Below are 15995 nucleotides of genomic sequence, written 5' to 3'. Positions count from 1 at the left end.
AGAGGAGGCTCTCGAGGATGGACGACAACCACTCGGCTGAGAAGGAGGATTACGAGGAGAAGCTCAAGGAGGTAGAAGCAGTGTGCCATCCAATTATCACCGATGTTTATCAAAGGTCTGGTGGTCCTAAGTCAGATGTCGATGATTCCCATGATGAACGGTAACAGATTCTTTAGTAGATTTTAGTTTATTTGGGTGTTCCACAATTGTTTTTCGCCTACGGTTTTGCTTTTGCAGACGAAGAACACTTGGGTATCGTGTGTTGCTCGCTTACAGGTCGAGTAACTAACTCCAGCGATGAGGTGAGATAAGGAAATAGGGTTGTACCGGTGAAGGATAGGTAGTGTAGTAAATAGAAACAAAAAATATTTTTATTGCATTTAGATTTAAGTCCAAGGTCGGTTTACAATGCATTTATGTTTTTCATTCAGTTATTTCTTCAAATTAATTTTTAATGAAAATTGACATCTCGCAAAAGTTGGAATTAAATAAATTAATCATTGTTTTTCCTAGAATATTTAATATAGTAAAAACCCCGCCATACGTTTAGTTTCAGTGCCTTAATTTTGAAGATAAAATTGGGGGAAAGAATGGATAAAATGGTATATATATTGTTTTTCATTATCAAAGCACAAAAATTGTCGCTCATCACTTACTTAATCACACTTACAATCCCACTATTTTTCAATTAAATCAAACAATTTACTTATTAATCACCATTACATATTCTCTATCCAATCATTTCAATAATCATCGATGACTTATCTATATATAATCTCAATATTCAAACTAAACACAAACTTGGGATAAATGTAAGTCCCCAAATGTTTATTTATTTTGAGCAGTACAATAGTGAAGAAAATATTAACATGAAAAAAGGAGCGGAATTGTCATGTTGGAAATTAAAATTTCCTGTAGATTTTGATAAAATCAAATTGTCCTCCAAATTGTATGGATTCGTCGGCGCCTCGAGATTTAATCGACATGAATTAATCTAGCAAGGGCCTGTTTACGCGGGAATTTAAACATGGGATAGGTTCATCTCATGTTTGGTTACCAAAAACCAATTTAACGTAAAACCGTTACCATTTGGCATGCATCGGATAAACATCAACTAGCATAGTACTCTAGAAATTACACTATGATAAAATCAATCAAACTCGTGACTATTGAACAATTGTTCACCTCTTCTTTTACTGTGAATGATTGATTATCAGACTTTCCGAGACTAAAAAAGAAAACGTGAAATATTCCCAAGGAAAAAGAAAAGAAAACGACAGAAAAATCCCAATCCACACTTTGGTAATTCTTTGTACTTCATCCATCATCAGCTTGCCCTAGTTTTATACCAACATTTATGCAAGGGCATAATTTTCTCACCCCTCCCTCTGTGATTTGGCTTCTGTAGGAGCGAAAGCTTGGAAAATTTTGATCTTTTTCTTTATTTCTTTTCTCCTTATTTTGATTAGTTTATAGTGAATTCTATACAAATTTACGTCTATTTTAATGGAAGTAGAACGTTATCAGGTAGCAAAAAGTAGATTCTTTGACTAAACAAGTCATGCAATTAGATAATCGAAGCATACGTTCACATGTTTGATTATTCTGCAAAAGAGAAAAAAAGGGATGGGAATTTCCTAACTTGTACCCAACATTTAGATGGCATAGCATGGCAAAATCCTGGGTCAAAAAATACTACAACCCATGAGATATAGGGAGGAAATGATACATGAACTCCAAAAGGTTAAGATGCCATTTACGTGAGTGGAATTACCAATATGGAAAACACTGATTTAGCTATTGACATGCTGCATCCAAGGCCAGTTCGACTCACAGAGATCAGTAGCTGTGTTTCCCTCAATGTCCTTTATCTCTATGTCAGCACCGTGCTTCACAAGTAGCTCGGCTAAGGAAGCTCTATCACAAAGGGCAGCATAGTGCAATGCTGTTTGACCCTCATTATCCTATCAATGATTAATGCGCACAAGAAAATTTAGAAAGAAAACATCGCGACAACCTCTTACTTGAATCTAAGCCACACATACATAAAATCAACTGGTATTCTGTAGTCTGTACATCAGAAGTTCATGTTCACAACAGTGGACATGAAACCAAGCTATTCCTTATGTCCATAATATTTGATTGATCTCATTAATAACAGCATGTAAAAAAGGTTTTAATCGACTATTTGTCTTCACACGTAAGTACATAACAGTTGAGATTCTTCAAAGCAAAAAAATAAATTCCCGATTTACTTTACCACAGTAACAGAGATTCACAAGGAAAGTTTTCATATACCTTGATATTCACATCAGCATTCTTGTTAAGGAGGAGCGAAGTAACGTTTATATGGCCACGATCCACAGCCCAATGCAAAGGAGTACGACCCTCGCTGTCTGCAACATTTCGAAAAATAACTAAGAACTGTATTAGCATCACATACTAATAAAAATAACCATCACTCCAGAGCAACATAGTTGAGGAATTCAGAAATCAAACATTAATAAACCTTTCAGATTCAAGGGGACGCCACTCTCAATACACTTGAGCAGATTCTCTTCATCTCCTCCTTGTGCAAAGGAATGTATGGCATCCAATTTTCTGCAAAGAGAAAGGGAATGATAATGCTCAATTTTTTTCACTCCAAATCATGGTAAGCAAGGAAGAAACAAGAAAGATTGGTTCAACTTATTGATAGATATTTAATGTGTAGGTGCCCCACAACATTATCAATTGTAGATTGACGAACACTTATCAGAAGCTTGATCACTCGGTTAATAGGATTTAAAAATGGCCATTCACCAATTAATCCTATACATAAGGTCTGGGTGAAGGATATGTGGGGGACGGTACCCAGTGTGAAATACAATCTAAAAAACATTGGGTGTGCTTACAAGGAAGTTTATTTTTTTGAGAATTCAGCTTTATAATGCAACTAAATGCTTTTTCCCATTCAATTCGAAACTAAAATGGTGGTCTTTTTAACTTCAAAGTTATAAAGTAACCAGAAAAAAAGCAAAAAGGTATATAGCCAATGACAAGCTCTAACTTATTGCCTTCCTGAGCGGATTATGGATTGAATGATCCCTCCCGAGACTCCGTATCAAGACATAAACAATCCACAAAGATAAGCTTGCACTCTTTTCCTTTTTTTAAATTTTTTATTATCTCCCCTGACCCATCTGTCTTACCACCTCTATTGTGTACAAGGATGAGGGATTATTTTGAAAGTGAGAACTCCAGGAGACATTAAATAAAAATTACAAAAGACTTTTTATCTTATCCGTTCTATATATTGTTCTCACACACTAACATATTTGGGATAACATTAGTTGGAAACGACAGAAAGAGTCCTCTGCAATAACATAACTTCACAGAGAGGATATCGAGACCACGCTTCACATGATGCAGACTACAGTAAAAAGTAAACTCCCAAGAATATTTGTTAAGTTCAGAATCCTCACAAATCGGATCCGGGTTCATCCTCATATATAAAACTGCTAAAAATAGGTCCCATCGGTCCCCTGGAGCCTGCATTTGGTGCATCACTGATCTCTTTATCTATTCTCTTCTGCAATCAGTATGGCACCCAGGAATAAAGACGATAACAAAGGTAAAGAACAGTGTAAGCACAGATAATTTGGTAAAAACGGAAAAAACAGAAAATAATTTTTCTCACTGTTGCAGAACCAGCAGCCCAAGAAGGATATAATTCATTTACAATGACAATGTACTTTTCCATTGCTTCTTCAGGAGGCATAGCACCTAATTTTTGCCATGCTTGCCTGTCAAAAAAAAAAACATGTGTTCCAATGGTCAGAGATCTCCAGCATCAAGGAGCCCAGAAAACAAGCCATCAAACATGTGCACCAAAGCCACTCGTGACTTGGAGTTGCAAGGTAATCTCCATAAACGATCACTAGGAAAATATGATCAGATCCATACAAAGACAAATGAACATATCAATTGATGATTAAAAGTCATGAAAAAATGCAAAAGCCACGGAAAATACATTAAAAGGCTGAAATTCTTCTAACTCAGGCATTGACTTCAGAAAAGAGAACAATATATCCGTCACAAACTTAACTATTGAAGATCAACAATTATTTCGTTGTCGTATGCCTAAGAACAGATTATTCCTATTCTATCTTCCGTCCCAGGCCTTTTAATTTTCTAAAAGACAATAAACTCAGGCCTGATCGGTAGATAATGAAAAAGAATAGTAAAAATAAAAAGTAAAAACGAATCAAATAACAATTGAAACTTTCAGAAAATCAAATCTATCAGTTTCCCCACTTTCATTACTGCCAACGATGAATCGTAAATGACAATCAGAAATTCCAAAATACCATTTGGCACGAGCAGTCATTTTGAGAGCCGATGGCTGGGGAGCGGAACACGGTCCCTCAGTAGCAATCTTATACAAGCCGTACAGCTGCAACTGCACCTCATTGGACACCTTCAACGCCGCACGATCAACTGCCATCGTCGCCACGAACGCCGTTGCAGCACTAAATGTCTCATCCAACTCAGTACTCTCCACCCCCTCCCAATCATCATCACTGTCACTCCGATCACCAGTAACCGCAACAGTCTCATCCCTCGACTTCACATCTTCATCGATCAACGGCTCGGTTTCATCCAAAACCCTAGGATCCGGTTCAGATACCACCGGACTGGAGCGAGTGATTCTAAGGTTTTCATCGCGAAAGGAGAATATTACGGAGAAGAGCTTCGCAAGGAGGAACGAGAAAACGACGCCAAAGAACACCGACTGAAGGTACTGTTGCCAGTCAGCCATTGCAAACCATAAAAAAGATTCGGATATAAGATCAATACGAACCCTAGAAACATATACGCGAATACGTATATATAGATATATGTATCATATACAACAAAATGAAAATTTGAGCGGCGGCGGTGGTGGCGGAGGAACGGACAAGGCCTCCTCTGACAGCCTCCTGCCGCTTCGTTTATACCATGTATCCACTATTAAGTGCTGGATCTGTGTTCCTACGGTTCCATTTTATGCAGTTCTTACAGTGCTCCTATTTGTTGACATTGATCACGTGGTTTCGATTTGTATACACTTTGAGGTAGATAATTACGAAGCCCAAACCCAAACTTGTTTGGGCCAGAGCCCAATCCCACATAAATGTTTTTATACTTGTATATATGTCGAACTTAATATTTTGTCTCAAATTTATAATTTTACAATCATATCACTGAGAAATTATGTTTGTGTGATGAAAGTAGCAAATTTACAAAAACAAATGTAGTTTTATTAACCGATTTTTAACACGCGATTTAGTCGAATTCAAAACAATACAACGACATTTGTGTGATTGACCATTTAAGAAACCACTATAGGTGTATTTGGATTATTGAATTTGGATTTAAGGATTGTTAAATTCATACTTTTGTTTGGGTGTATTTCAAATTTATCACAACATAGAGTCATTTCAAATTCTTCTTTCAAATATCAAGTTTATCCAATAATTATGGAGTGAGTCTCATGTGAGACCGTCTCACGGGTCATAATCCGTGAGACGGGTCAACCCTACCCATATTCACAACAAAAAGTAATCCTCTTAGCATAAAAATTAATACTTTTTCATGAGTGACCCAAATAAGAGATCCGTCTCACAAATATGACCCGTGAGACCGTCTCACACAAGTTTTTGCCATAATTATGTCATTTGAATCCAATTTAATTTGTATAATTAATGTATAAATTAGTAAAGTATAGATTTAAGATTTGTTATATTATTTCATTATTAACAATAAAACTATAAAAAAAAATCCATAGATTTCTAATCTATCTCTCCAACTTCACCCTAAACTTATTTTGGTTACAAAAATATTTAAGTAGGAAAATTTTTAAAATACTAATATATATTATATGCAAACAAAATAAAAAATATTGATTTTATAAAACTAATATCCAAATCATTTTATGATTTTATCCCATTTTAAAAAGTATTATAATACGACTAACAAATAATACTTATCTATACTTTAAATGAGAGAGCTTAGGATGTTTAGCTGCTACATACATTGTATATATTACATTTGTATTGACTTTTTTCAAATTTATTGCATCAAATTATCAAAGAATTTTGTGATTGAAAATTATTGAAGGACATAACACAATAATTCTAGCGCAAAATCAAACTCAAACTCAAAATAATTATATTTTATCACTAGATTATTTGGTTAGTCACTATCGGACCTGTATTATTTATATATAAATATTTTATTATATATGCAATTGTGACAATAACAATAAAGATTTTTCAGATCTACGTGCTTTTCTTTGTGAGAATTATTTAGTTTTCTTTTAAACTATTTTCTTAATAAGAAAGAAAATAGAGAACATGATTGTGCACGATCCAGGGACCATGATTCATATATAGACGGTCTATCATTATCTCTTGATATTTTTGTTTTAGTCCATCATAAAAATAGAAATTATATTTTCTCCTCTACACATTAAAAGCCCACAATATATTAGATACATAAAAGCTCAATAATCAAAATTTTATTCGTTCACTTTAAATTTGAGTTTAACTTAATAGACAACTCACAACAAATGATTATTCACATATAACCTCATATAAATAAAATTGATCTAACAATCTCCAACTTAGACTATATGTATAACCTTATAATTATGTGTAGTGCCCAAATTCAGTACACGTATAACCTATGCATTTATTTAATTATTAGATCATTTATTTATTTTTAAATGAGCTTTAGCCATGCATAATTTATGAAAATGCATTATTTTAAATTATTCATGATTATGTGTTACACGTTAAAATGTTTTTCGAGTTTCATGTTTCAGGCGATTATTCGAGGCGGGATCGAGGAGGAGACCGGTGACGATTTTGGAAATTTTATGCGGTGTTTTATTTTAAGTTAGGAAGGGGCATTTTAAATAATTTATTTAGTTTAGCATTTTAAAATCCTTATTTATGTGCTTAATTATTTTAGAATTTGAAATTTTTAAAATTCGCACTTTTGTGTGTGTTATTTGAATTAAGGAGTTTAATTGAAATTAGTGTGTATTTTAATTCTAAGGAGGATTAACTTTTAATTATTGGTTAATTCATTTTTTTAAACAATATTTTAATCCCCTAATCTAGCCACACACACACACTACACGATTTTCAAACTTTTACACACACCTAACACACACACACCGATACACACACACTCACACACCCTCAGATTTTTATTATTTTCAAAGGTAGGAAACCTAGGGTTCTTCTCCCCTTAGCAGCCGCCCCCTTCTCTAGCGAATTCCAGCAAGTTTTGTCGAGTTTTATTCAAAGATTTTAGCGCCACGGTCGTCCCGGATCAACCTCGCTTCTATCTCCGCTTCGGTAACGTCGTTCGGTAACGTTTAAGATTCAAAAGGCACGTATATTCTGTTCTTGATGCATCGATCATGTCATAATATGTGTTGCGTTGTTTTTATGCGTAAAACCATGTATGAAGTGTAGTAGTTTGAGCGGTTATTCGTTCGGATCGATTTTTGAAGAAAGATTTTTAGATCTAAAACTCGTTTTTTCTGTTCTTCTTAAAACTGCGATTTTTACGTCGAGATTTTGAGAAAACTTTCAATTTAAAAATTGTAGAACTTTTCGATACCTTCGATTTGATATATCATTCAAAATTTTTGGACGAAATTTGAGTGAGTTATGGCGTTTTTCGCGGGACTGCTCAAACTGCGACTTTTATGAAAATATGTGTTCTCGAGTCTATTTGTTGCAGGCTTCGTTGGAGATCGACGGGCGATCGTTGTTACACCTAGGTATGATTATTATGACGTTGGGTTGTTATTTGACATGTCGTTTCGTGTCGATAGGTACTCGTACACTCTAGAAGTCGTAGGTAACGTTTTAATGTCAAATGCCACGTTTTGAATGGTATGTGTCGTAGGGCGAGCGTCGTCGCTTTGGGAACTGATACGATAATGTTTTGATGTCATAGCGTGCTAGGATGGGTCTCGGGGTGTCGTTTCATAGTCCGTGTAATCGAGTCTAGAAAGTTAAGCGAAGCACGTACAAAATTTTCGTTAGTCCGCGTTCGCAGTGGGTACACGGACCCGTACCCGGACCTCTACACGGGGTCCGTGCCTGTTGTTCTTCCGGAGTGTCTTTTTACAGTGCCTACACGGACCTCAGCACGGGGTCCGTGTCTCCCCTTTTCTGTACACACATTTTTACAGTACCTACACGGACCCGAAGCCGGACCTGGGCACGGGGTCCGTGTCCTTCATATTTTGGGAAAAATATTATAACACGTTTGAGGTTTGATGTTATGGTTTAGTGCAAGGATTATCCAGGGTCGTGTTATGGGAAATGTTAGAACGTCCTAAGTATCGATTGAACTTGAGAGTAAGTATGATATTTACGTCTAAGTTATGCAAGTTACGTTTGTGAATTCATGTTGGTATGTGCAGCAACGACCCCGATCGAAGTCCAATGAATCCCTCAACGCCAAGTAAGTATGTTGACGTGCAAAGAAAATATTTTAAGTTTTGAGGTATGCTAAATGTCTTGTGACCAAATTATGTTAGGATTGGAAATCGTTAAATTATGAACAGGGACCAATCCGCCCGTTAAATTATGAACGGGTTAGATCATGGTTGGAAAGCGTTAAATTATGAACGGGGACCAACCAGCCCGTTAAATTATGAACGGGGATCTTATGTATGTGGCAGTGGATACGTCCCTGTCAGCCCAATACTGTGGTGTGTCTGATCAGGCGTTTATTATGTTATGGGTCACTTGCTTTGAAACATGCCTCTACGCAAAATGATGAAGTTATGTATGTTTACGTATGCAGTATGTTTATGAAAGTTTATTTTGATGGCACGTCTAGTTTTGTATGTACGTATGTTCAAGCTTCAAATTATGTATGTCCTATTTTAAAGTGCATGTGATTTTTATTATGTAGTACTCGTTATTCCAGTTTATACGTGTTGAGTCTTTAGACTCACTAGACTTGATCGTTGCAGGTGACTATGTTGAGGAGACAGGAGGTGATGACCAAGGGGCAGGCTTGGGCTGAGTGGCAGGCTAGACCCGAGGACCGCAATGTTTATGTTTTTATGCAAGTTTAAAATACTCTGATTTTTAAATATTTGGATGCGAAATATTTGGAGACAGTTTCTTTTAGCAAAATTTTATTGGTGACGGATGATTGTGAGGTTTATTTTATGAATGTTAAGTGACGACCGTATGGATGTTTTTATTTAAGAAAGTTTTTAATTTTTCCGAAAATTTTAAGTATGAGAAGTACGGTTCGTTACAGTTGGTATCAGAGCGGTGTTCTTGTAAAGGGTTATGCCTACTGCCAGTCGCAAGAAGCTCACGAAGTCACACCTCAAGTCTGTAAGTTTTAAAGTTTTGAGTTATGCTATGTACTATGCATTAGGTCATGATTTCAGCATGTTTATGTTTTAAAGTTCAAAATTTCGTGCATCTTATGATATTGGTATTATATTCATGCATGTTGGGTTTACGTGTTGGGCAATTTATTGGAACAGTATGCCTCCTAGACGTGTGATCGACCGTGAAACAAGTGATGAGAACAGAGAGCATCGAGATGAGGAGAGGGCCAATCCCCCACCACCGCCACCGCCAGATATGCAAGCCCAGATGCTTGCTGGCATGACGCAATTCTTCGCACAATTTGCGAGGAACCAGACTGTTGCAGGCCCCGAGGAGAGGCCTAGACCGGAGGCAGTATATGAGAGGTTCCGGAGGATGAGCCCGAAGGAGTTTTCGGGTACTACTGACCCGATGGTGGCTGAGGGATGGATCAAGTCCATCGAGGTGATATTTGACTTTATGGAGCTGATGGACGCTGACAGGGTCAGATGTGCTATATTCTTGCTGACAGGGGACGCTAGACTATGGTGGGAGAGCGCGTCAGTGGCAGTCAATCTGCAAGTGCTGCCTTGGAATGGATTCAAAGAAGTTTTCTACTCAAAGTACTTCACTGAGGAAGTACGCTCCCGCCTGACCAGGGAGTTTATGACACTGAGGCAAGGGGATAGCAGCGTGGCATACTTTGTCAAAAAGTTAGAGAGGGGGTGTTACTTCGTACCCCTCATTTCGAATGATGCCCAGGCAAAACTGAGGCATTTTATGGACGGTTTGCGGCCGTCTTGCGCCGGGATGTGAGGGTAGCTGGTCCTACTACGTATGCAGTCGCCGTGTCCGGAGCTTTGGCGGCAGAACAGGACCAGCGAGATATAGAGGCGGATAGACAGGGCAAGAGGCCCTACCAGGCACCGCCGCAGCACCACCAGCAGCAGAATCAGAGGCCCCAGTTTAAGAGGCCGTTTCAGGGGCCGCCAGCTAAGAAGCCTTTTCATGGACCACCAAGGGGCAAGGGTCCAGTACAGCAGCAAGGGGCGCCTCAGAAACCCGTTAACTTTCCGGTGTGCCCTAAGTGCAACCGTCAGCACTCGGGGCAGTGCTTATATGGATCGGGCAAGTGCTTTAAGTGTGGAGCTAGCGACCACATGCTGAAAGAGTGCCCGCAATGGAAGCAGCCAACCCAGGGCAGGGTATTCGCCATGCACGCACAGGAGGCGGATCCAGACACCACCTTACTGACTGGTAAACTTTCCTACCTAAGCAGTATTATTTTTGCTTTGCATGTGGAATTTTCATTTGGGATTATTAGTGTGCTAGTGATAGTTTGTATGACTTGGGATATGGAATTCTGTTGTGCTTTAAGTTACTGTTTGCGTGTTGGGGATATAAGTTTGTATTGTGCTAACGCATCTCAGGAAACATTTTTATTAAGAGACTATCCACAACTGCACTGATAGACTCAGGAGCCACTCACTCGTTCATATCGGAGTCGTTCGCTAATCATTTGGACCTCAAGTCCATTGGCCTAGACGTGAACTTTTCGGTGACAGTCCCGTCAGAGGAAGAGCTGTTGGCCACCAGTGTGATCAGAGACATTGATCTAGAATTACATGGCCACCTGGTATATGCAGATTTAATCCTATTGCCGATGCCAGAATTCGACATTATCTTGGGCATGGACTGGTTGACTAAGAATAGAGTTCTGATAGATTTTCAGAAGAGGTCAGTTTTGGTTAGACCGCCGGGCATGGAGCAATTTCTTTTTGAGCCAGCCAGATGGAGAAGCTTTCCTCGCATGATTTCGTGCATGCAGGCGAAGAGGTTGATCTCCAAGGGATGTCAGGCCTTATTGGCTAGTATTATTTCAGCGTCTGACGTGCCCACTCCATCTTTATCAGAGGTACCTGTAGTCAAAGAATTTCCAGACGTCTTTCCCGATGACGTCACCGGCCTTCCACCAGAGAGAGAGGTGGAGTTTGCAATCGATCTCGTTCCAGGCACATCGCCAATCTCTAAGGCACCGTACAGGTTAGCTCCAGCTGAGATGTTAGAGCTCAAGCAGCAGATTCAGGAGCTCCTCGACAAATGATTTATCCGCCCTAGTTTCTCACCGTGGGGCGCACCAGTGCTCTTTGTAAAGAAGAAAGACGGGAGCATGAGACTGTGCATCGATTACCGAGAGCTGAACAAGGTAACGATCAAGAATAAGTACCCACTTCCAAGAATCGAAGACTTGTTTGATCAATTGCAGGGAGCTACAGTTTTCTCTAAGATAGATCTTCGATCAGGGTATCACCAGCTGAAGGTTAAGGATGCAGATGTTCACAAGACGGCCTTCAGGACCAGGTATGGACATTTCGAGTTCTTAGTAATGCCATTCGGCCTGACAAATGCTCCAGCAATTTTCATGGATCTCATGAACCGAGTATTTCAGCCCTACCTTGATCAGTTCGTCATCGTGTTCATCGACGACATTCTCATATACTCGAAGAGCCATGAGGAGCATAACCAGCATTTGAGGACAGTTTTGCAGACCTTGCAGAGTCGCAAGCTATTTGCGAAGTTCAGTAAGTGTGAATTTTGGCTGCAGAAAGTTGCATTTTTGGGGCATATAGTATCTAGCAGTGGTATTGAGGTGAACCCAGCGAAGGTAGCAGCTGTTAAGGAATGGGTTGAGCCAAAGAATGCATCGGAAATCCGCAGTTTTCTGGGCTTAGCCGGTTACTACCGTAAGTTCATTAAGGGATTTTCATCCATAGCGGTGCCACTCACTTCACTCACCAAGAAGAATGCTAAATTCGTGTGGAGTGATGAATGTCAGAAGAGCTTTGATACTCTGAAGCAAGCTCTTATTTCAGCGCCAGTGCTAGCCATGCCGACAGGGCAAGGTGAGTTTGTGCTTTATACCGATGCATCTAAGCTCGGATTAGGCGCAGTGTTGATGCAGCAAGGTCGGGTCATAGCTTATGCTTCCAGACAGTTAAAGGTGCACGAGAAGAACTACCCGACGCACGACCTTGAATTAGCCGCCGTTGTCTTTGCATTGAAGATTTGGAGACATTACTTATACGGCGAGAAGTGTCAGATTTTCACTGATCACAAAAGTCTCAAATACTTCTTCACGCAGAAAGAGCTGAATATGAGACAAAGACGGTGGTTAGAACTTGTGAAAGATTACGACTGCGAAATTAGTTACCATCCGAGAAAGGCTAATGTTTTCGCAGACGCTTTGAGCAGAGAAGTGGCAGTTGTTGCTTAGTTGACAGCTCAGAGACCACTACAGTCGGAGATTCAGAAGTTTGGTCTAGAGATTTATCGGGATGGCAAGGCTCCTAGGCTGTCTAATCTGACAGTCAAATCTGATTTGCTAGACCGAATCCGAGCAGGTCAGTCTTCAGATGAGCAGTTACAGAAATGGAGACTGAAAGACGAAGCCAAGGGCAGTGTGCTGTACACAGTTTCAGACGGCATTGTGAGATACAGAGGTAGAATGTGGGTGCCTAGTGTTGGTTCGATCAGACAGGATATTTTGACAGAGGCACACGCATCTCCGTATTCCATTCACCCAGGAGGCACCAAGATGTACAAGGACCTACAGTTATTGTATTGGTGGCCAGGGATGAAGCGAGACATCCGTAGGTTCATATCAGAATGTCTCACTTGTCAGCAAGTAAAAGCTGAGCATCAGAGGCCAGCAGGACTGGTTAAGCCACTCCCCATCCCCGAGTGGAAGTGGGAGAACATTACAATGGATTTCGTGGTTGGGTTTCCAAGGTCAGTCAGAGGTTCGAATTCTATTTGGGTTATAGTGGACCGACTCACTAAATCAGCGCATTTCCTACCAGTGAAGACGACTTTCTCCATGACGCAGTATGCGGAGCTTTACCTCAAGGAGATAGTCTGTTTACATGGTTTCCCAGTCTCTATCGTGTCCGACAGGGACCCGAGGTTTACATCGTCCTTCTGGAAGAGCTTACATGCAGCCATGGGGACGAAGTTGCTTTTCAGTACAGCTTTTCACCCGCAGACAGATGGCCAGTCTGAGCGAGTGATACAGATTTTAGAAGACTTGCTAAGAGCTTGCATGATTGATTTTCAGGGAACATGGGAGTCTAGACTACCTCTAGTGGAGTTCACATACAACAACAGCTTCCAAGCATCTATTGGTATGGCTCCCTATGAGGCGTTGTATGGTCGGAAGTGCAGATCACCAGTTCATTGGGATGAAGTGGGTGAGAGATCAGATCTAGGTCCAGAGATAGTTCAACAGACTGCAGACGTGGTGGTCAAGATTCGTGAGAGAATGAAGACTGCCCAAAGCCGTCAGAAGAGTTATGCTGATAAGAGGAGGAGAGATCTCGAATTTTCAGTGGGTGATCACGTTTTCGTCAAGATAGCACCCATGAAGGGTGTGATGAGATTTGGAAAAAGAGGCAAGTTGAGTCCGAGGTTTATTGGACCGTTCGAGGTTTTGGACAGAATTGGGACACTAGCTTATCGTGTAGCCCTTCCGCCGAATCTGGCCGGGGTGCACCATGTGCTCCATGTCTTGATGCTGAGAAAATATTTGGCTAATCCTTCTCATGTTCTGAGTTATGAGCCGTTACAGTTGACTCCAGAACTGTCTTATGAAGAGAAACCAGTCCAAATCCTAGACAGACAGGAGCGCAGACTTCGGAACAAGACGACTAAGTTGGTCAAAGTAAAGTGGCTGAATCAATCAGTGGAGGAAGCCACTTGGGAGTCAGAGGCCGACATAAGACTTCGCTACCCGGATTTGTTCGGTAAGACTTAATTTCGAGGACTAAATTTTTATAAGTGGGGGAGGAACTGTAGTGCCCAAATTCAGTACACGTATAACCTATGCATTTATTTAATTATTAGATCATTTATTTATTTTTAAATGAGCTTTAGCCATGCATAATTTATGAAAATGCATTATTTTAAATTATTCATGATTATGTGTTACACGTTAAAATGTTTTTCGAGTTTCATGTTTCAGGCGATTATTCGAGGCGAGATCGAGGAGGAGACCGGTGACGATTTTGGAAATTTATGCGGTGTTTTATTTTAAGTTAGGAAGGGGCATTTTAAATAATTTATTTAGTTTAGCATTTTAAAATCCTTATTTATGTGCTTAATTATTTTAGAGTTTGAAACTTTTAAAATTCGCACTTTTGTGTGTGTTATTTGAATTCAGGAGTTTAATTGAAATTAGTGTGTATTTTAATTCTAAGGAGGATTAACTTTTAATTATTGGTTAATTCATTTTTTAAACAATATTTTAATCCCCTAATCTAGCCACACACACACACTACACGATTTTCACACTTTTACACACACCTAACACACACACACACCGATACACACACACTCACACCCTCAGATTTTTATTATTTTCAAAGGTAGGAAACCTAGGGTTCTTCTCCCCTTAGCAGCCGCCCCCTTTTCTAGCGAATTCCAGCAAGTTTTGTCTAGTTTTATTCAAAGATTTTAGCGCCACGGTCTTCCCGGATCAACCTTGCTTCTATCTCCGCTTCGGTAACGTCGTTCGGTAACGTTTAAGATTCAAAAGGCACGTATATTCTGTTCTTGATGCATCGATCATGTCATAATATGTGTTGCGTTGTTTTTATGCGTAAAACCATGTATGAAGTGTAGTAGTTTGAGCGGTTTTTCGTTCGGATCGATTTTTGAAGAAATATTTTTAGATCTAAAACTCGTTTTTTCTGTTCTTCTTAAAACTGCGATTTTTCCGTCGAGATTTTGAGAAAAATTTCAATTTCAAAATTGTAGAACTTTTCGATACCTTCGATTTGATATATGATTCGAAATTTTTGGACGAAAATTGAGTGAGTTATGGCGTTTTTTGTGGGACTGCTCAAACTGCGACTTTTATGAAAATATGTGTTCTCGAGTCTATTTGTTGCAGGCTTCGTTGGAGATCGACGGACGATCGTTGTTGCACCTAGGTATGATTATTATGACGTTGGGTTGTTATTTGACATGTCGTTTCGTGTCGAGGTACTAGTCGTAGGTAACGTTTTAATGTCAAATGCCACGTTTTGAATGGTATGTGTCGTAGGGCGAGCGTCGTCGCTTTGGGAACTGATACGATAATGTTTTGATGTCATAGCGTGCTAGGATGGGTCTCGGGGTGTCGTTTCATAGTCCGTGTAATCGAGTCTAGAAAGTTAAGCGAAGCACGTACAAAATTTTCGTTAGTTCGCGTTCGCAGTGTGTACACGGACCCGTACCCGGACCTCTACACGGGGTCCGTGCCTGTTGTTCTTCCGGAGTGTCTTTTTACAGTGCCTACACGGACCTCAGCACGGGGTCCGTGTGTTCCCTTTTCTGTACACACATTTTTACAGTACCTACACGGACCCGGAGCCGGACCTGGGCACGGGGTCCGTGTCCTTCATATTTTGGGAAAAATATTATAACACGTTTGAGGTTTGATGTTATGGTTTAGTGCAAGGATTATCCAGGGTCGTGTTATGGGAAATGTTAGAACGTCCTAAGTATCGATTGAACTTGAGAGTAAGTATGATATTTACGTCTAAGTTATGCAAGTTACGTATGTGAATTCATGTT

The 15995-nt window shown here is 39.6% G+C and overlaps 1 protein-coding gene across 2 annotated transcripts; it reads right to left on the bottom strand.

Annotated features, from left to right (window-relative positions):
* Positions 1-1542: 1542 nt before the first annotated feature.
* On the bottom strand, positions 1543-5029 carry LOC140816522 (acyl-CoA-binding domain-containing protein 1-like). Of its 2 annotated transcripts, XM_073175855.1 has the most exons (7): positions 4350-5029; positions 3680-3785; positions 3465-3571; positions 2510-2601; positions 2299-2396; positions 1775-1964; positions 1543-1680 (listed from the first exon to the last, which is right to left on the bottom strand). In XM_073175855.1, exons 1-6 carry the CDS (start codon positions 4799-4801, stop codon positions 1794-1796), a joined length of 1026 nt encoding a protein of 341 aa, XP_073031956.1. In that variant the 5' UTR covers positions 4802-5029; the 3' UTR covers positions 1543-1680; positions 1775-1793. The 2 variants fall into 2 exon arrangements, with proteins under 2 accessions (XP_073031956.1, XP_073031955.1); XM_073175854.1 differs by having other exon boundaries at positions 1543-1964; positions 4350-5028.
* Positions 5030-15995: the final 10966 nt, after the last annotated feature.

The sequence above is a fragment of the Primulina eburnea genome, chromosome 16, assembly GCF_022965805.1.
Source record: "Primulina eburnea isolate SZY01 chromosome 16, ASM2296580v1, whole genome shotgun sequence".
Classification (NCBI taxonomy): Eukaryota; Viridiplantae; Streptophyta; class Magnoliopsida; order Lamiales; family Gesneriaceae; genus Primulina; species Primulina eburnea.
This window is presented reverse-complemented; position numbering and strand designations above follow the sequence as displayed.